Below are 21707 nucleotides of genomic sequence, written 5' to 3' on the forward strand. Positions count from 1 at the left end.
TTCCAGGTTCAGTCGTCTATACAACAAAACAGCGGTACCTTCTATCGAGCCGAAAGGTGTTTGTCCTCTGTACTTGAAGGTAGTGAGTATTTTTGTCTTTGTTAACAAATAACTGCTTTTATGCTCAAGATTAGTTGATGAGTTTGTGCCAGAAGCTGTTATGGGTGTTGTAGGTGAAGACACGGTGGTGGTGTGGTGATACTGCCTCGTAACCTGCCCCACTGTCACAAGTTATGGCACCTTCCTTCTCTCCCAAACTCGTTTGTTTCATGTTTTTTTATATAAAAATATGTTTCTGATGACCATTTGAGGGGTTAAATAGATTATATGTTATGGCAGTGATCAATGTACTGAATGTTGTACAAAGTTATTTATCAATTTACTTTCTTCCAGATCAAGTTAAGGCACTTTGATTCTCTACAGTAACTCATTTATGTTGTGTTTTTTATACAAACTTGTGTAGAGTACTGGGATGATATAACGGGATCATTTGCTTATAGGTTATGATAGTTATCATTTAGCATTAGAAGTAGTTGTCTATGTTGTAGATGAAGGCAGAGAGGGGTAAGATCTCTTATGGTCAGACAAAATGAACTTAACTAAAAATAATATTATAGAATCATTCGGTTAGATTTAGTTGGTTCATTGGTTTTATTTTACTGTCGGACAGCGCCCCAAAGATATAAACTACTGAAACACTTAGATCTCCCTATTGTGAGCATTTTGAACCTCATATTTACCAGTTGGAAGTGAATAGGCTAGGTTAGGTTAGGTCTACTGGGGGTAGGGGTTAGGCTAGATTAGGTTAGTTTAAGTTAGGTCTACTGGGGGTAGGGGTAAGGTTTGATTTGGTTTGGTTAGATGACTCGTTTTCGTGTTCTCTCCCCCACACAAAACCTCCTATTTCCCAGGCTCTCCCCCATTATTGTTGGGGGGACTGGGTGGGTCAAAAACGAGCAATTTCCGCCAAAAGTGAAGGTCTGATTCGTTTAAAACACACCAAAATACACTGGGAAAACCTATTGGTCAACCCCTAGGGCTCATGTCCGAAAGTAAAAATTTTCTGCTTCATTTTGTCTATTATCAAAGGTGTGCCTTGGAACTATATCCTTGCTAAGGGTTTTGCTGAAGCTTTGATGCAAATGGAACATAACACAACATCTTGATATACCCAATGCTAGTCCAATCTTTTTTTGAAAGTCAGTAGCCTCCCAGCAGCCATTACAGGATGTGGGTTACGTAAAATAAGTTGTGCTTTATATTCTCATCTTGTCCAAACTGTTCAAAATCAATAACAGGTCCTTCCATAAAACAAATCTTTCTTTTCCTCCCAAATGTGTTGTTGTTCTCCCATTAATTCCATCTCTTCATTTCTACTACCTCTTCACCTGCCAATTCAAGAAAAAGGTGATGTTATTTTTCAAACTGTAGAGTAAGCTTTCTTAGTTCACATCTTTATTTGAGCAACAAAGATGTCTGTAGCCAATCAGTTGTATACAGTGCACCATCTATAAAACTTGCCCAGTGCACAAAAATTCCTGGCTATGGTATAGTATGTTGTGCGCAGGAGTGTCTGTTTTGAACACAAATTTGTATGAAAATTAAGTTGTGGAGTAAATCGGGACTTTTTTCCAGGTGAAATTGTGTGGAGCTGTACCATGAGTGCTGATGCAGATATTGTTCGTTCATCACTTGAGAAGCTGCTTCATGATCATTCTCCAAGTGCTGACACAAGGTGGGTTTAGAACATATTATAGGTACTGTATAATAAATTCTACTGTTATGTTCCTTTGCAAAACAAGACCCCAAGATATATACTTTACTGTATAAGGTTTACTCTTGCAGCTAGCAACCCTGTAACTCACTTTTATTATTTGCAGCGGCATCGATGAAATTGTAGTGAGCTACGTAAGTGGGGTGTTGGAAGAAGTAGCCGTGGATGACGAGGAGGTGGACTCTGCTGGCATGAAGGATGTGATGGCTGCCTATGTGCCAGAATTTGATGCTATTCCAGAAGATGCCATCACCTCCTGGGTCATTAATATGGTGCATGTTATCAACCAGGAGAAGAGTAAAGGTTAGTTTTGTCTTATCAACACTTCAAGCCTCTTGGAAGACCAGAACATTATGTTACCTTAAGCTTTGTTTCATATACCGGTACATGTAATATTATTTTTTTTACCTCTGGTAGTGGTGATAATTGTTCTCATGGTGATAGAGGTGTTTTTTTCGGGTATTAGCCCACCCGGGCACAGGTCACTGACCCACATCAGGGCCTGGGGGGCGATAATTTAATAATAATATTAATAATACTACTACTAATAATAATAATAAAGAACCATAAAGAAATACAAAAATGAAAAAAATATCAAAAGTGAGAAACAATATATGTATGTTGTGTTGTCAATAGTAAGTGAAACAATTGAGACCCTGCAATTGTGTGTAAATGATGCAGAAAGTTGGATCAGCAACCTGGGACTTGGTCACAATTTTTGTGATGCCATTAAGAACATAAGAAAATAAGGAGTCTGCAATAGGCCGGTTGGCCTGTGCATGGCAGCTCCTGTCGAGATTTACTACCACTCTCTATCATCCATGAATCTATCTAGTCTCCTTTTGAAACTTTCCAGAGTTCCCGCACTTGTTGTCTAATGTTGATGGTTATGGTGGTGATAATTGTGCTCATGGTGATGGTACTGATTGTGATAATTAATATTGTCTCATAATGATGCTAGTGGTTGTGATACAGTAATTATTGTTTTTTATGGTGATGGTTCTAGTGGTGATTATTATTTTCTCGTGTGATGTTATTGGTTGTATTAATTGTTGTCCTGTGGTAATGATTGCAGTTGTTTTAAGTGTTCTATCTCATCTGTGGTGATAGTGTTGGTGATAATTTTAGTTTTCTCATGATGATTGTTGATAAACAATACAGTCTCTCCCCGACTTACGACGGGTTCTGTCCCAACGACCAGGTCATAAGTCGAATTGGCTGCAAGTCGAAAATGCGAAAATAATATATAGAAATTCTAAAATGGGTGTCTCTTTTTCTTCTCGGCACCACGAGAACTCTCACTTTTACGCTTGCCAGCCATTTTAAAGTGAATTACAAAAATTTTTTTTGTCAGTACACAGCGCGATCACTAACGTCAGTACTGTACTAGAAAATACCTAATTTGAAAAATATTTTATACGACCATGGCGGTCGTATGTCCGGGTTGTCGTAAGTCGAGGAGTACCTCTATTGATGTGACATCCTTTGACAGCAGTCTAGCCAATTTCAGTTGTCACTTTTATTATAAGAGCATAGTTTCATGGACAGTATACAGTAGTACAGTACCAGTGTTTTATAAGTCCATCCATCTTCATTATCCATTTTCTATTGGCTGTATTAATATACTGTGCACACTAATGAGAAGTAAAAAGGCCTTCTACTGTATACTGTAAACTTTTAAAGGAATGTCTTGATGTATTTATGCTTATTAAGTAACTGTAGCTTTAATAAATGGGGACTGTACAGTATTTATAAATTCTGCCATTTTAGTTGCCCTTATACTGCACAGTATTATATGAAGATACAAAGTGCCTGACCTGATTCACAAGTTTAATGTTTACTTTATATAATAATGTGTAATAGACCAGTCTCTTATGTATTACTTAATAAATGATCTTTTCTTACAGCGAAAGCAGGCAAGGATTTAACATTAGATGCTCTGATATCATCATTTCCTGTGGAGACCCGCAAACATTGCAACTCTCAGTCCATAAGTGAAACTAGTGAAAGATCACAGAAACTCTCGGAGACATCAAATGGATCTGATGAACAAAACAGTACTAATGGTGATGAGGTAAGTTTTTATTTTTCACATGTGGTGAGCAAGTCAGCTTGTACAATGGCAGCAGACAATGAACTAAGAGGAGTTTCAGATAGGCTATGATATACATTAGCTAAATACAGCTGCTCCTCGACTTACGACGGGGTTAGGAACCCAAATCCAGGTCGTGAGTCGAAAATGCTTAAATAATACATAGAAAATCTAAAATGGGTATTTCTTTTTCTTCTCAGCACCACAAAACTCACTTTTAAGCTTGCCGGCCATTTTAAAGTGAATTACAAATGAAAATTTTGTCAGTACACAGCGCAATCACTAATGTTGGGACTCGAAAATACGTAATTTGACAAAATTTTGGTACGACTGAGGCGGCCGTTGGTTGAGTATGTCGTAAGTCGAGGAGTAGCTGTATAGGCATCCAATGCAGTCACATGACCATGGTAGCCAATGAGAGAGCACTAGCACTCTGAGCCTATGACCTAAGCTATCCATGCAGTCAGCCCACCCAAATGCTCGCTACATACTCAGTGCAGGACTTAAACGCTCAGTAAATCATTTGAATGTCTGGAATGGCTATAAAACAGTACTGATGATGAGCTTTTCAAGAGATGTCATATGCATACTTTGTATTATCAACTGAAACTATTGTCTGATTTCATTCTCAATATTATTTATATCTCTTTTCAGCAGGATGAATACTCAGAAGGTTTGGCAACCTTACTTGAAATGTTTCCTGGAACCTGCAACTTAGAAGTTCAGCACTGTCTGGCCACTTGTGGAGGTGACTTAGAACATGCTACGACCCTCATACTCCAGCGCCAGGAACAAGGAATCAATATCAAGACAAGCACCACTAGCAAGGTAAGTTGATTTTATGTTTATTTGAATGTGAATGGCAGAATACACTTTGATACAATTATCAAATTATCATAGATCCAAGTAAGCAATGATACATGGAAAATGTGGATTGAGTTAGGGGTGTACTGGATAAGGTATCCATCTGGATATTGGTAATTATATGTGGTATCCATCTGGATATTGGTAATTATATGTGGTATCCAGTTGGATATTCACCCAAGGGTGATGGGCATTGTCATGTGATTTTCAGACAATGGCGGGAATCATCGTATGAATAAAAATTCTTTCCATGGGAGGCCTTTCTTTCTCACATGTTACCCCCTGCCCCCTTCCCTTTCCCTGTGAGCAATGGCAGACAGAGGCAGTTTGGGCTGAACCATGGAGCAAGACAGACTTTTTAGTTGTGGGGGCTCATTCCTGAAATAAAAACAACCCTTGCCCCTCCCACACTATGACAGTCAGGCCATAACAAAGATGACTATTGTACATGATTTTTATTCCTTCTATCATTATTTCATATATTTTTTAACCATATCCCAGGAAAATTTTTTTGGTATAGACAGTCACCAATTAACAAAGATGAAAATTTTGGGGCTGTCCCTCATCCTCAAAGATGTAGTGTAGTGTAATGTATGTAGATGTAGATAGTGTAGTGGATTTATTGTACTGTAGATAGTGTAGTGGATGTAATAAAAGTTGTTTTGTGGTTGTAGTATAGATGGTGGTATAGTTGATGAAATGTAGATGATAATGTAGATAGTGGAGAGGATGTTGTGTAGATTCTAATAGTGTTGTGTATGTAGTGTAGACAGTAGTGCAGTGAATGTTGTGTTGATTGTGTAGTAGCTACAATATACTGGATATCCATGATTACACTATCAACTACAGGTTGTACCTCTCTAGTCCGGCATTCTGTGGTCCGGAAACTCCCGTGGTCCGGAACGATTTTAGTTTGTCCAATAGGTAGATAGGCATTTTTTTTTTACTTATCTGAATTATTATTATTACAGGAGTATTAAATTTTTGCCCCTCAGGCCCTAATGTGGGTCAGTGACCTATTCCCGGATGGGCTAATCCCCTTAAAAAAAAAGCCGCGGGAAATTAAGGTTTGTTTACATCTGGCAGTTCGGCTGCTCTCTCTCTCTCTGCTTGTCTATACAGCGTACAACATTTAACCCTTCAATATATATGAGCAGTAAATAAGTGTTGCTTTCATATTCTTATGTAGAGTAATGACGATATATTTTCACATGTGCGCACTTACATACGAGCAGTCTCACTTTTTTTTTTACCATTAATGGTTAGCTACTTATATTGTTCCATTTATTAACATTAAATAACATTACAGGTACTTCAAGCAACCATATTCATTTTTTTACATTAATTTTACTACAGCTAAACTCAGGGTCTTATTTTCTTCAGTTTTATATGTAGAACCAATCAGTCACTGGTTTCGTAAGCTTTAACATAAACAATGCCGGCAGCCGTCTCGTCTCCTCTAATATTCCACGTATTATTAATAAATTGTATTGTTAATTTTGCACACACGTACATTAATTCAATAAAAACAAATTCAGAAACATTAATTAAAATATATATGAACAGTAAATAAGTGTTGCTTTCATATTCTTATGTAAAGTAATGATGATATGTTTTCACGTGTGCACATGCGCACTTACATATGCGATCTCTCTTTTTCTTTACCATTATCGTTAGCTACTTCTATTGTTCCATTTATTAACATTAAATAACATTACTTAAAACAGCCATATTAATTTTACTACAGCTACAACCAAGATCTTATTTTCTTCAGTTTTATATGTAGAACCAGTCAGTCACTGGTTTTGTAATCAACGAATAAAATGCTGTGTCATTTCCTCGTGTGTTTTAATATTCTACGTATTATTAATGAATTGTATTGCTCATTTTGCACACATAAACATTAATTCAATAAAAAAGACATTCAGTAATAAACAATAATGAATCTTTTGTACATAAGAGAAATGACGCTGTTTACACGATTATGTACGTCGTCTGCACGTTGGCGGGCCGTTCAAACCCGTCGAAATTCAAGTTTCCGCCATCAAAATTTTTATTTATTTTTTTGTGTTCCAATAAAATACGTTAAGAATTAAAAACTCGCGAAATTTGAGAAGCTACTATATGACATTTAACCCTTCAATATGTCTTCAAAGAGACCATGTTGCAGAGAAAGTGGTGCTAGTGCTTCCAGGCATAAGCACAAGTCACTATCTATCCAGGAAAAGGGTGAATTTCCGTGGTCCGGCACCGCTCAGGTCCCGAGGTTGCCGGACTAGAGATGTACAACCTGTACTAGCATATTTTCATCTAGATAGTATTTTATTAATGTTTTTAATGTGTTAGGAAGTAAATTACAGTAGTTGTGTACAGTACTATTTATCATTAGTTAGGTAGATATTTTCTTGTTTGTGAACTGGTTTCATATTTTTGGGGTATGATATTTGGGTATTTTTGTCATTGCAGAACCAAACCTATTTCCAATATGCTGTTCATCTATTTGAGATTTGGAAATTCGCCTCCTTTTTTTCTTTAACCTAACTCAATCATATATCGAGGGATACCTGTTTGTACAGTAGTGGTATGCATTATTTTGTTCATTTATAATTTATTGTACGTGTACATAAATGTTTACGTAAATAACTACAGTTCCGTGTGAGATGCGTAGTTTAGACTCGGGAAAAACTTTCCCCAGTACGTAGTGGAAAATTCCAGTCTTGGCTGTGACACAGCTCCATTCATGCCTCTTGGCTGTGACACAGCTCCATTCATGCCTCTTGGCTGTGACACAGCTCCATTCATGCCTCTTGGCTGTGACACAGCTCCATTCATGCCTCTTGGCTGTGACACAGCTCCATTCATGCCTCTTGGCTGTGACATAGCTCCATTCATGCCTCTTGGCTGTGACACAGCTCCATTCATGCCTCTTGGCTGTGACATAGCTCCATTCATGCCTCTTGGCTGTGACACAGCTCCATTCATGCCTCTTGGCTGTGACACAGCTCCATTCATGCCTCTTGGCTGTGATTCACAGCTCCATTCATGCCTCTTGGCTGTGACACAGCTCCATTCATGCCTCTTGGCTGTGACACAGCTCCATTCATGCCTCTTGGCTGTGACACAGCTCCATTCATGCCTCTTGGGTGTGACACAGCTCCATTCATGCCTCTTGATTGTGACATAGCTCCATTCATGCCTCTTGGCTGTGACACAGCTCCATTCATGCCTCTTGGCTGTGACACAGCTCCATTCATGCCTCTTGGCTGTGACAGCTTCATTCATGCCTCTTGGGTGTGACACAGCTTCATTCATGCCTCTTGGGTGTGACACAGCTCCATTCATGCCTCTTGGGTGTGACACAGCTCCATGCACTCCTTTATTGTATAATTTTTTTGGTTTGTGAGGTTCATGAAATATGCTTTAAAAAAACATGACACCACATATTTCAACTAATCACGGCCTGGCTGCTCGGTATTCTCTAATTGCATTTCTACATCTGATAAATAGTTATTCCTGTACTTGACTTGTTTTTTAGCAGAAATTTGTCAATCATAATGAGTTACTCTAACAGTGATGAAAATGCCAAAAGTGAAATTAATTTTTATATTCATGTTAACCAGGTGTTTCTGGTGTAATAGCTTTTGGTGGTTACATATTATTATTATAATTTCAGCTTGTGCCTGGAGCAAAAGGTAATAAGAATCAGATTGATGACAAAGAAGTGAGAACCTCAATCCTCAACCGATATGGATTTGTTGATCACGATGATGATGCCCGAGAACATAGACCTGTGGCTCCTAAATGGGTAAGTCATTCAGATATTACTTGTATACTATAATACTTATTTAGTCCTTTTTAAATTTCCTGCTAATATTTATATCCCTTATGTATTCTCCTGTCATAAAGTACAGTCTGTGCCAAAAGTTAGTTTGTGACAGGGCTGACAACTTAACCTTTTGCATTGTGTATGAATGAATTAACAAAGGTTGATCTGGAAATGGAAAATTTTTTTTCAAAGTTTTGTGGTGGTGGTGGTGGTTGTTGGTGGATTTCTTGAGAATTTATTATTCTATATTGTGTCCACTATGAACCTTCCATCCATGGTTGTTTCACAAATATGCCCTTATACTGTACAGTACATAATTATGAGAGAACAGTTTTTATGTGTATAGTGGGTAGATCAAAGATCACTGGTAGAGCTCTGTTTGGACTTGATTTTTTACTTTGCACTGAATAGATTTTCTCGATAATCATTTCCCTTAAAAATCACATATGTTATAGGAAGGAAAGAAGATGGTACGTTACCGTGACAACAAAGTTGTAAGCATCAAGGGGGAGCGCTACACTGAAATCAAGAAGGATGAGTCCACTGATATGAAGAAGACTTATGTGCACCTTAAACCAGGCAAGCAGTATCGATTCCACTGATCCACAGGGTACAAACCTTACTATGTTGCCGCTGCCCAGTATCGCCTGTGTGAAAATAACGTCACAGGTTTGGGCCAGGGCGGTAAGGTTTGTTTTTGTCGTCATTGTTGGAGTCATTTGTGTTGCAGACTCAGTCCACAGTGTCAGAGAAGAAGATGTGGACATGTAGAAGGCTTGAGTGACATCTTGATGTTATTCGTGAGTTCCCAGGAGCTTTTAGCTTGTAATCTCTTTAGAATTCTCATAACTTTTCAGTGTTGTTTGTTAGTGTTATCTAGTTACTGTATTGATGTCAGTAATTGTAATGTTTTGTTGAAAATGCTTCATAGATACCAAAGAATTCAAAGAATTTTTAGTGTAATGTCTGACAAAAAGGACTGCAAAGTAAGAGACAAGATATATTCTGAAGTATCCTCAGTGTTATTATCTAACAGTGGAAAACTAGTATCAAAAACTTCAATTAAATATATGGAAAAACTTTATCTAATCTTGATAAATATTATACTTGAACAAACTTGTGTCATAATTGATATTCTGTGGTATGTAAGGATTATTTGTAAAATATCAATATTTAATAAGATTCTTGTATTTTCATATGTAGAACAGTTTTTTCTTAAATATTTAAGTGAACAGATCATAGGTAGTAAACTAAGTAATTTTGCATACCTTTTTCACATCATAATATTACCATTTGAGCAATTTAAAACTCCCATCAGAATCTCTTTAGATTATCAATGAATTCCAAACCGTATACAAGGATGTAAATTCAGAAGTACTGTAGGTTGATGTGGATGGGTATGCTAGTTACAAATGATCTAAGTCAATTTGCACAACATAAAAGTTGGTTTTAGAAGTATCATTCCTAGAAGGTGATCCTTGATAGCTGCGGTAGTTGACATTTTCCACAATATGTAAATTTTCTTTGCAAGGTTAAACTTGTAATTATGTATACAGTACATTTTCTTAGCAGGGTTACTTGACATTGGTAATTATTTGCCATATGTGCTATCTTATCTTAGTGTAGATAATATGTTGTGGTTTATAGCAGCTAATATGCTTATTAACATATTGAGAATTCTTCTTAAGTTACATTGTAAACTGGAATGAATGGAATGGACCAAAGCTTTAATTTCACTCAGTAAATTACTATATATATTATTTGTGGAATAAAACTATCATAATATCAAAGGTCATTATGGACTTATTGCCAGATGTAAATTGTCTTTTTGTCTAGTAATAGTCATCAATATGGGTGTCTTGTAGTTATGGCCCCAAGAACCACTAAGCATGGGTTTATTACAGAGATGTCACAGTATTTTGGCTTTTGTATCAATTGAACTGGACTAATATTTACAAGCTCTCTTGTTGGCAAAGTTAAGTGCTCGAGGAGTTGAGCAGCCTTTTAGTTTGTATTAATATCAGATAATGTGAAATTATCTAAACTGTGTAATTAACCATTTGATCAGTATTTTTTGTTAGATATATACTGTACCATAATTGAATGCTGATGAATTGTATACTGTATATACTTATATATAGCTAAGAATTACTGCTGCCCTGCATTGTACCAGGACAAGGCTTGGATGAGCAAGGCAAAATTAATCCAGTTCACTTACAAAGCCATCATATACCACTTTATATCAAAATGTTTGAGTGTTGGTATGGTTGATTCCATATGCATCTTTGATCACTTTTAGGTATTGCTTAGCTGTATATTATTAATAGTTATTTATGATTAATGTATTGTACAATTAATATGTAGACCAGGGCAGACTTTGGCTCAATTTTGAGTTCATTTATTTATTTTTACTTGGACAACTAAAAATGATCTACCGTTTTAATATGTGCTAATTATATTATTAATATATCATGCAGCAATGGACCTGATACCATATTATAGAAGACATGATACTTAAATCATTTATTAGTATATATTTTGATTGTGGTTACCCAACATCAGAGCTAAAAAATACCTGTACTAATTGTAAGAGAAGTGATTGATAGTTATCCAAAAAAATTTACATTCCAGTGGCTGTAAATATGAGTATTACTTTGGAGTTTTTCTTCAAGTTTGTTAGATGTTAGGATGTTCAGTATTAACATTAAGCATGTTGTCAGAGTTGTTGTAACATGGCTTGAGCCAAGGATTTCTGTGCCCTTATCAGGAACTTGTGATTTGTAACATATACTGTTTTGGTTTGTTCCATTACTGTCTGGCTAGTCTACATACTGTACTGTGTAATTTCCTCTATTATACTACAGTATTGTATTAGCTTTTTAGTTGAAATATGAGATGCAATAATTATTATGAAATTGAAAATATCAGTACTGTATAGATAAACTTTTATTTTAGTAAAATTTTTGTATGATCATTGATGACATTATTTCACAGTAGAACTTCTGAATATTGGACTAGTTTGAGCAGAGGATGTTCAGTCTTGAGTAGAACATATTTTGCAGTGGGCCAGTTTGTGCACAACTTTGTTGTGGGCAATACTAAACAATGTTCCCTGAGCAGGACAGGACTACCGATAATCAGGTAGAAATGTTCCACAAATACAAGACGATGATTTTACCCTTGTTCATAATCTTGTACTGTGTTGTACTTGGGGGTTCCACTGTACAGTACAGTATGCTGAAAAATATATAACAAGTTTGGAAATTATGTAATGGCCAGCATGACAGCATCTTGTATTTTTTAGAACTTTAATAATGTTTTGTTTCTAGGAAAATGGGAAACTATTATTTTTTTACAATATTGCAGCTAAACTAAATATTTTCTAATCTCATAATTGTGTTTATTTTCACATTGTAGTATCTGTTGACTAAAGATATGAGGCACTCAGCGTATGACAAGATATGAGGCACTCAGCGTATGACTAAAGATATGAGGCACTCAGCGTATGACTAAAGATATGCGGTACTCAACATATGACTGAAGATACTAGGCACTCGGTGTGTCATTTATAAACTTACCACAGCTCACTTTTGAGGAAATGACCTAGAAAGTTTTCCAACTATAAATAGCCAAGCTATACTGTACAGTACTTGGTCAAAATATGATGGATTTGGGTTGAATTAGTTTTGTTTTTATTGCAATTTGGTGTAGGTGATACTGGAAAAGCATATTGTATGTATAAATATCAATAATATTAGTAATAATTCAACCACTAATATTAGTAACATGAAAAATCATTAATTTACAATGTACAGTAGATGGGCAAGTGTTCTTAGATTATCTTGCAAGCTAAGAAGGCACTTGAAAATCCTGTGTGCTATAGTCAAGCTGTGCAATCAGCCGTTTGTAAGGTGATTATTTCACAAAGGTTTCTTTGGAACTTAACCTAACGTAAGTGAAACGTTCATATTGCGAGATGACTGGGGCTTTTGGTAATGGCCGATACACAACTTGATTGTAAAGTATATAATATCCAGTTCCCACTCTGTAAAAGTGGGTTGGCAATAGGAAGGTCATCCAGGCATAAAACTTGCTTCTAAGGTTCCTGGTGGCAACTAGGATGCCATATCATCAAGTGGAAAGTGACAGTAAAATGGTGATGATGATAATAGTTCGTTATAAGAACAATAACCCAACATAATTTTTATGTGGGTTAATGTATAATTAGAATAATAGTACTGTAGTATGTAAAAGCACTGATGATGGTAGGGAAGATGAGGGTAACTACTACTCAAAGTAGGTTGTCTTCGAGAGCTTCCTTCATGAGGCTGTAGTGTCATTGCCGCTCTTACAGTGTACTCAACTTCGTGAGATACTGCTTTCAAGGAGCAGACATAAGGCAAGAGGGCCTTCAGTTCTTTAACCTTCTCAACTAACACACGCTCTAGCCACTGCTGAGACTGTTTATACATGGTACCCTTGCCCTTCTGCAGTCTGATTGTAGTGAAATCCCCAAACATGGAAGACCTTACTGCAAGCCCTCTTAAGTGTTTGAGAGTGAGAACACATTCCTATCCTTGAAACTGGTCCCTGTTGCTTGCTATTTTGAAGGATGGTGAAGTCAAGAAATATTTCCTTGCCCGACTTTAATATTGGCTCTCAGTATACACTTATGAATGGTGCATAACCCTATCACAAGGCAGATAGGAATGGTCAGGCAACCATAAAGAAATATAAAATTTTCTTCAAGCAGACAAGGATCATATTGACATTCTTATTTTGTCCTACAAAGTTATCACTTAAGATAACTACAGTAATGTCATCACTACACTGTCATGTAGTGGTTCACACAGCTTGCTGTCTCACAAGATCCTTGTCTTACCTCATTCTATTAAGTGCTGGATAAAGTATGTATATCCACAAAACACAACAAAATAAAGGCTATACTGTACTTTATTTAAATGGCCCTCCTTGTGAGTTATTGATGTTAACACAACAAGATGGAACTGGGATGTGTAACAACAATCATTGGGGTTGAGTGTGGGATGTGTTTTGTTGTTTTTTTAGGAAAATTAATTGTTTTACAATAATGTTTTATTAACCTGGCACCAAATTTCCACCGAGTCCTGCCCAGCCACAGACCCTACTCTGTCACACATTTTCTTATTTTATACTTACTTACTCTTTCCATATACAGTCGTCCATTGCATGGGGGTTTCGTATGTAATGGTTTTTCATATCTATATACAGCTCCTCCCCGACTTATGACCTACTCAACTTACGACCACCCGCACTTACGACCTGCCTCAGTCGTACTAAAATTTGGTCAAATTACGTATTTTCGAGTCCCAAAGTCAGTACACAGACAAAATTTTCTTTTGTAATTCACTTTAAAATGGCTGGCAAGCTTAAAAGTGAGTGTTTTGTGGTGCTGAAAAGAAAAAGAGACCCATTTTATCTATGCATTATTTAAGCATTTCCGACTTAGGACCATTTCGACTTACGACCTGGATTTGGGTCCCTAGCCCCGTCATAAGTCGGGGAGGAGCTGTACTGTAATTCATTAGATGAAGATTTCACATCTGACAGACCCTCAGCGTAATGGACTTTCCTTTCCATATACATAGTCTGTTAAATAGAAGTTTCACTGTAGTATATTGTACGATGAAATTTTTTATTGATGTTTTCACCATTGTACGTGTATTTAAAGAAAAACATCCCGAATACATACCATGTATGGTTGTGTTTATGGGTGACACATACCAGAAACAAACAGTAATATGGCTGCTAATACCACTCTCGGAATTTGACACTTCGTGGGACCTAACCTAAATCCCGCGAATAACAAGGGTCAACTCTATGTTAATGGTACGCCGAGTGTCTCATACAAAAATGGAGTGACTTAATACAATCAATATGCAGGACATAATAAATCTTTAGGATTCACAGTAAACTAGAGAACACCAAAAATACAAGATTGCTTTTATGGTTTAGACTCTTGACTCCTGGCAAGTCTAAAATTACCACTGATGTCAATGTGTACAAAAGTGTTGGTGAATGTGTGAGAATTTTAAATGCTGTGGTGATCCTGGAAGAACATTTTAATATTTTTCAATGTGAATGCCATCAGTTTCTCTAGTTTATTGGATAATCGGAAATGCAGATCAGATTAAAAAGCAGGATTACAGTAAACATTATTTTTGATCAAGAGACAAACTTGTGAATATTGCAATAATTCTCAAATACTGTGGTAGGGATTTCATGGCTATACAGTACAGTACAGTATTCTTCTTCACAAGCAATGTAGTTAAATCTTTAACAAACTTGTGAGAAAAATTGCCAGACAAGTTTGTTTGTGTTTCGTGTCCTTGATATTAGATGTGAACTTTCTAGGGTTCTGTAAATGTTATAAATATTGTCCATGTGATGGAGGGTAGCACAGCTCCTACAAATAGTACATTACAGTATATAAACTGGAATGCAGATAAGCTACTCAAGAGCTCCCAATTAATTTCATGGAAAATGTACCAAACTTTTATTCTTTAGTATATTGTACTTTATATGGTGCCAGCAACACAATTTACATAATTGTTTATGACTGTATTATATGCAGTACTTCAATTCTCCACAGCAACTGTGAGAATACTTTTTAATAAGTTGGTTGTAAACTAATCGCAGACATTACCTGTAAGGGTATATGTATTCCTTCTGTATGGCTTTGGTGTAGTAATGATATGTCTAGCAGTGGTATTGTAACATGTCTAACATTGGTATTGCAATGATTTGTCTTGCAAGTAGTGAAGGCTGAAGGTTAAATGAAATGAAACTAGAGAATGTTTACTTACTTGTTGGCTGTGCAAGTTCTTGAGCCCTGCACCTTAAAACAACTTGACCTATTGAATCTCTACTCTGTCAATACATAAAATAGAAATGCAGTACACTACAGTACAAGATAATAAAAGTAAAATTATTTAAATCCATTCACTTGAAGATGCACTCCTAGGGACCCAAAAAAATATTAAGTACATTTAATTCAAGACATTAACATTACTGTACAAAAGAGGTAAATTATATTGTTATAATCTGCCCATCAAGAAGGTGAACTTGTCAACAAGGAGTTGCCATTAACCAGGCGAAATATCTTTAAATTTATATTTCAGTATCTTAATACCTAGTGGGTTTGTAAAGAAAAAAGAAATTTATGATATGTATTAATAGTTTTTTAAAAAAAATGTGCCTGCTATGGCACATATTAAATATTAAATGGGAAAATAGAGTTAAATGAAAGTGCAGAACGCAGAATTCCGACTGGCTGATATAACAAACTTTGTTTGGGTGTAGGGAACACGAATGCCACCTTTGCCAAGCAGTTCACTAACTGATGCTAAGACAACCAATCACAAATCATGCCAGACCACAGAAGTTGCTGGACTGCAGGGTGTCACATTAAAGGAGTTTGAACAGTAATACAGTAAATGCACTGATAATGCTAATTTAAGTGGTATGAGTAGGAAGAAATGCAATTCTTAGATTGTCTCAAAAAAATTGGAAGCGCCTACAATTTGCTGTTATCTGTGCCTGGGCCATAACTGATTCAGCATTCTTTCTGAAGTAGTTCAGTCATATTGTAATCCTTCCTTTGATTTCTGCTAAGTGGTGTATAGTACTGTAGTATCAATCAACTTGATCTGCTTATGAATTTTGAGATAAAGAACTTTTTTTTTTCAAGTGATGGCATTAAAGAAAATTAAATTTTTTCCTTATCGTTTTATGTCTCGTAGTATAGATAGCCCAAAATCCATTGTACATGTTTATCAATTTTAAAGACAGAAAGTACTATACACAAATAGGTTTTATGTATGCAGTACTTTCCTTTATGATGCACCAAGGGAGGTACTGTACACGTAAGGGTGTGTCCCGACACTGACTTATACTCAAGCCCAAGATGTCATTTAGTTATGTAGGCCTAACATCACTTGTCACATACAGGTTAAGATTAATTATTGTAGTACTGCACACTGCTCCTCTTTTATCTCTAGGTTTTGATTAAAGTGTGTAAGGGGGTATTCAGTACTCATAGTTGCTCCATATATTTGTTTTCTTGCTCATTCAGGCACTTTTTAGGAAAATATAATTTGAATATGTATCATAGTGACCAAGAACTTTGGCTTTATTTTATTTTATTTATTTATTTTTCTGCCTGCTTGTCAAGGCAATATCTCAGGCAGCGTTTGAGGTAGAAAGCTGGAATTGAACACAGTAGTGACCAAGTGGTCTGGCAACCTCCCCCTTAATTTTTAAACCACCCCTCTCCTATCGTCTCCAGGTGGCATGTGAAGTGCATGACAGTGTACTTTGTATGCACCACTACTTGTACAGTACTAATAATTATCTTGAAATAAGTGGCACTGCTGTTATTATATTAATTAGCTTTGAATTGGAAAGCAATATTTTGTCATTGACATGAGCTATGGCAGAAATATAATTACTGTATAGTATAACAAATGAGCAGGTATAAAACATGTATTTAGGGAATTGTAATGTTCCTATCATTCAGACATTTAATACTTTTACTGCTGTCTATATGTAAACTTCACACTTTATTTATTGGTTTTCATTGGCAATAATTTGTTAATTTCTAAAAGTACTTCAGAAACATTTGTATGGTCTTAGGACATTTTCAAATCTAGAGTGGAAGATAAGTAGACATACTGTATTATGATGGCATCTTTCATTATTTAACTCTTATTTTCTAAAAGAAACTACCATGTTTCCATACCATAAGCAGGCATAAATCACCAATCGGCAAATATTAATTACAAATACAGTGACCCCTCGTTTAACGAACGCCTCGGTTAACGAAATTTCGGTTAACGAACTGCCTTCCATAAGGATCTTCAATTCGGTTAACGAACAAAAATTCGGTTAACGAATTTCTTACGAACCGACCTCAACATGTTTTCGCTTGCACTGACCGGGCAACCAGCTTTAGTATCAGTCCGCCAATACATTAATCGGTTCTAGGGCTTAAATTCCTTACTATTTTAGTAAATATCAAGAAGTTTATACTATTCAATAATTTTAAAAGTTTAATATTCAATTTTTTAGTCATTTTAACGATTATTGAACATAATTGAAGGTAAAGTGACTAGTTTAATGCGCGGCATCCAGCCTCTTAACACAGCAAACAGGTGTTAGTCTCTCTGTTTTCACTGGAGGTAACATCTTGCTTGAGACTCTCTTCAACTAAACACTTTTTTCTGTGTTTCCAAGCAAATTATTGGTCATTTTGAAATATATTTTACATTTTGACAATATATAATTCAGTGCAGTGTTGATTTAAAGAAAATAATCTTGAATTACACCAAGAGAGCTAAAATTTTATGGGTGAAATGGCGCCAAGGGGTGACTTCTCTTCCACCCCAATGCCTTCTCTTCTTCCTTCTCCTCCACCCCCATTCTAAATCCCATCATCATCATCATCCAGGAGCCTTCTACAAACACACCTCAAAGTAAGTGAACTTTTCTCCCATTTTTGTTGAATTTAGGAAATTTTCGGTGAGCTGGAACCAATTACCCAAAAACCCATTGAAACAATGGTTTCGGTTAACGAACGACCTTCTGGAACGGATCGAGTTCGTTAACCGAGGGGTCACTGTACAGTAGTAACAATTTGACCAAGTTTCATATATTGGAGCATTAGGCCAGTTGTACTTTACAGTGTTTGGACTCTGGTCATTTTAAGTACAGGACTGCAATTGGTCAACTGTTCTAAAGTAGAAGATATATGTCAACAGATTAATAGAGGCTGTCATTTCTTCTATCATTATATTTTTATTATTTACACTTTAATTACAGCGGTTTTGTTATTACTGAGTTTTAAGTTAGTATTATTTTGGCATTCTTGAAATCTTGGTGTTTAATTGACATAATACAGTACTGTATTGAATTTCACCAGGAAGTTCCAAACCACTTTTCCTTGTCACTTATGATATCTTTGATAGTCATGAATTTTTAACAGTAGAAATATATTTATATTCTTAAGCACCAAGCCCTCATGCATTACCTGCTCAGCCACTCATATATAAATGCTGACATAAAAATAGCCTGCATGCTCCCAACCCAGGGGACTTTTATTTCTAGCCTTTTACCAGCAACCAGAGCTTTGTTCCTTTTTGTATGGGGAGCATACATTATCTTATGTCAACTCTACCTGCGCTAAATATTTTCTATTTTTCTTCTCTTGATTAATAATCATTAAACATCTCTACTTTCCCTGTGACTGGGGATCACAAATATTAAGAGGCTTGGGTCTTAGGAGGTAAGTGAACACTATTATAATAATCTTTTATTAGACTATACAGTGCTTCATTTAGTGTTGCAGTGCTATACAGTAGATTCTGATGTTAAATGCAGTTAAGCTTGAAAACACAGATTGCTTGGCACTATTACATATCTATAATTCCAATGCTGCTTTCTTTATGATGGAGGGAAATTGTCTCCAAATTCAATTTTATACTTGGTTGATTTTGTCTGCCTTTCTGTGTGTGCATGTTAGAAGATATTTACAGCTAGTATTTCACTGTCACCATGATCGCATAAACAGAATTGTGATTTAATTTGAGTAGACTTTAAGTACAGAGCTGAGTAGTTTTAAAAGAGAAAAGTCACATATATGATTTTGATATAAAAAAAATGTATGCAATATAAAAAAAAATTGTAATAAAAGCTACATGTAAAGACTGATTGATGTTTCCAAATCCCAGATTCATTAAATAACAAGATTTAATAAACTAGTAATGCACACTTAAGAAATTTTTTTCAAAAGACACCATAGGTAGTAGGCAGCTACCAAACAGGGAGGTATTACCGCCTAGGAAGATATTGGAAACATAATGTATTGCCTAATGGTAGGCCCTGCTGCCATATGGCATCACAAAAATTGTGACCATGTCCCAGGTTACTGATCTGACTTTCTGCCTCATTTACACACAATTGCAGGGTCTCAATTGTTTCTCTTACTTTGACAACACAATATACATGTCATTTCTCACTATTAATCTTTTTTCTTTTTATTTATGGTCCTTTAATATTAATATTATTAAATTATACCTGTATTATATTTTTATTTAATATTAATTCTTATTTTTTTTATTAATTTTTATTATTAATATTATTATTACTATTATTATAATTTCGGCCTCAGGCCCTGATGTGGGTCATTGACCTGTGCCCTGGTGGGCTAAATCCATAAAAAAAAAGTTATAGAGGAAAGTTCAATGAGCATTATTCACCTGTATACAGAGAACCCTCAAATGTCTGGATCTTGTTTAATCCAGACTAGCTAGCGGTTATAGCGACCACATGGTGTCAGTTGGTGTTAATCTGTCACGTGGTGAGGTGCTCTGAGCAAATGTTCACAAGTCTTTGTATTTTTTCAAAATTTTTACTTTCTATAAAATGTTTAAAATGGGTTCTAAGAAAGGAAAGAGTTAGGGAAAGGGAAAACTGTTACAGATAAGTTAACAAAATAATAGAAAAGCTTGAAAGTATAAAAATGGAGGCACTGTAGTAGACTGTTTACACATGTATTCCTCAGAGTCACTTCTACCACATTCAAATGACTTCACAGCTCTTTACTACTTCCATGCCACTAGGAGCTGCTGTTAAATAATTTTAGGCAAAATGCAATACAGTATTTTAAATTTTATACTTATTACTATGTATCTAGTACGTGTATTAATAATTTATTTGGTTAATATCAAGAATAGATTTATTATGCTTACTTTACATGTGTAATGCATTATTTTCTGTATTTTGGATACTCTTGACTTTTGACTAAACTAGACATCCCTCACCCCCAATTACTGGATACTGTATACTGGTATGAGACCATTTATCTGGCATACTTGGGCCCTGGGGGTTACCAGATAAGGAATTTGCTCTGTCATTTGGATCACCATGTCTAAAATGAACTAAATCTAAAGTAAATCCTCTGTAACTGGCTGTAAAGCCAATGTTCACATCACTTGATTCACCTTTAAAAGTAACTTTAACTATACAATGTACTGTACATTGTAACATTAAAACTTAAAATTGTACACATATAAACAGCAATATCAAAAGCCTTAGCAATGCAGCAGCGTCCTTAGCAACGGTGCTCCAGACTGCGGACCCTCTAACTTCTATACACTCACCGCACAGCTTCACAATGGAAACAAAAGAGGAGTAAAGTAATCTGTGAATGCATCTATTTTTTGCTACATTTACATTATTTTTCATAGTTATGAGAAGCACCTACCAGAATAAATGTCAATGTTAATCTTGGTACATGAGGAAGTACTCCACTGTAGAATGAAACAATCTTTAGGCACATAGATTTATTTTCAATTTACAGTACAGTACATTCACAATGTACTGTAGTGTATTTCAGTTTAGGCCAGTCAGAAACATAAACTAATAAAATAATGCATGTGACATAATAGCAGGGTTGGAATTAAAAAGACATCTTGGTGCAAGTCAATTTATTTTACAGTTTACTGTATTTTCTATTTCTACGAGACAAATTAATGATGACATATAAAACCCTCGATAACTCAGCATTTGATACCTTGGAATTTCATATAACTCGGCATGGATATGGTCTCAGAATGTATTACTCAGGAAATGCTGAGATATATAAAATTATGTGAGAAAATCTCAGCATATCTTGCCACCTGCATCACCTACCATGCCTCTGTGTCACCTACCATGCCTCTGTGTCACCTACCATGCCTCTGTGTCACCTACCATGCCATGCCTCTGTGTTACTTACCATGCCTCTGTCACCTACCATGCCTGTGGCACCTACCATGCCTCTGTGTTACCTACAATGCCTCTGTGTCACCTACCATGCCTGTGTCACCTACCATGCATCTGTGTCTGCCTCTGTGTCACCCTACCATGCCTCTGTGTCACCACCATGCCTGTGGCACCTACCATGCCTCTGTGTTACTTACCATGCATCTGTGTCACCTACCATGCATCTGTGTCACCTACAATGCCTCTGTGTCACCTACAATGCCTCTGTGTCACCTACCATGCCTCTGTGTCACCTACAATGCCTCTGTGTCACCTACCATGCATCTGTGTCACCTACCATGCATCTGTGA

The 21707-nt window shown here is 36.1% G+C and overlaps 1 protein-coding gene across 1 annotated transcript; it reads left to right on the forward strand.

Moving 5' to 3' along the window:
* LOC121857643 (CUE domain-containing protein 2-A-like) lies at window positions 1-11947 on the forward strand. The gene is made up of 7 exons (XM_042353705.1): window positions 1-79; window positions 1636-1735; window positions 1881-2077; window positions 3682-3848; window positions 4521-4694; window positions 8404-8535; window positions 9012-11947. The coding sequence occupies exons 2-7, from the start codon at window positions 1659-1661 to the stop codon at window positions 9156-9158; spliced, it is 894 nt and encodes a 297-aa protein (XP_042209639.1). The 5' UTR covers window positions 1-79; window positions 1636-1658; the 3' UTR covers window positions 9159-11947.
* The last annotated feature ends 9760 nt before the right edge of the window (window positions 11948-21707 follow it).

The sequence above is a fragment of the Homarus americanus genome, unplaced genomic scaffold (genome assembly GCF_018991925.1).
Source record: "Homarus americanus isolate GMGI-L3 unplaced genomic scaffold, GMGI_Hamer_2.0 scaffold16712, whole genome shotgun sequence".
NCBI classification, from domain to species: Eukaryota; Metazoa; Arthropoda; class Malacostraca; order Decapoda; family Nephropidae; genus Homarus; species Homarus americanus.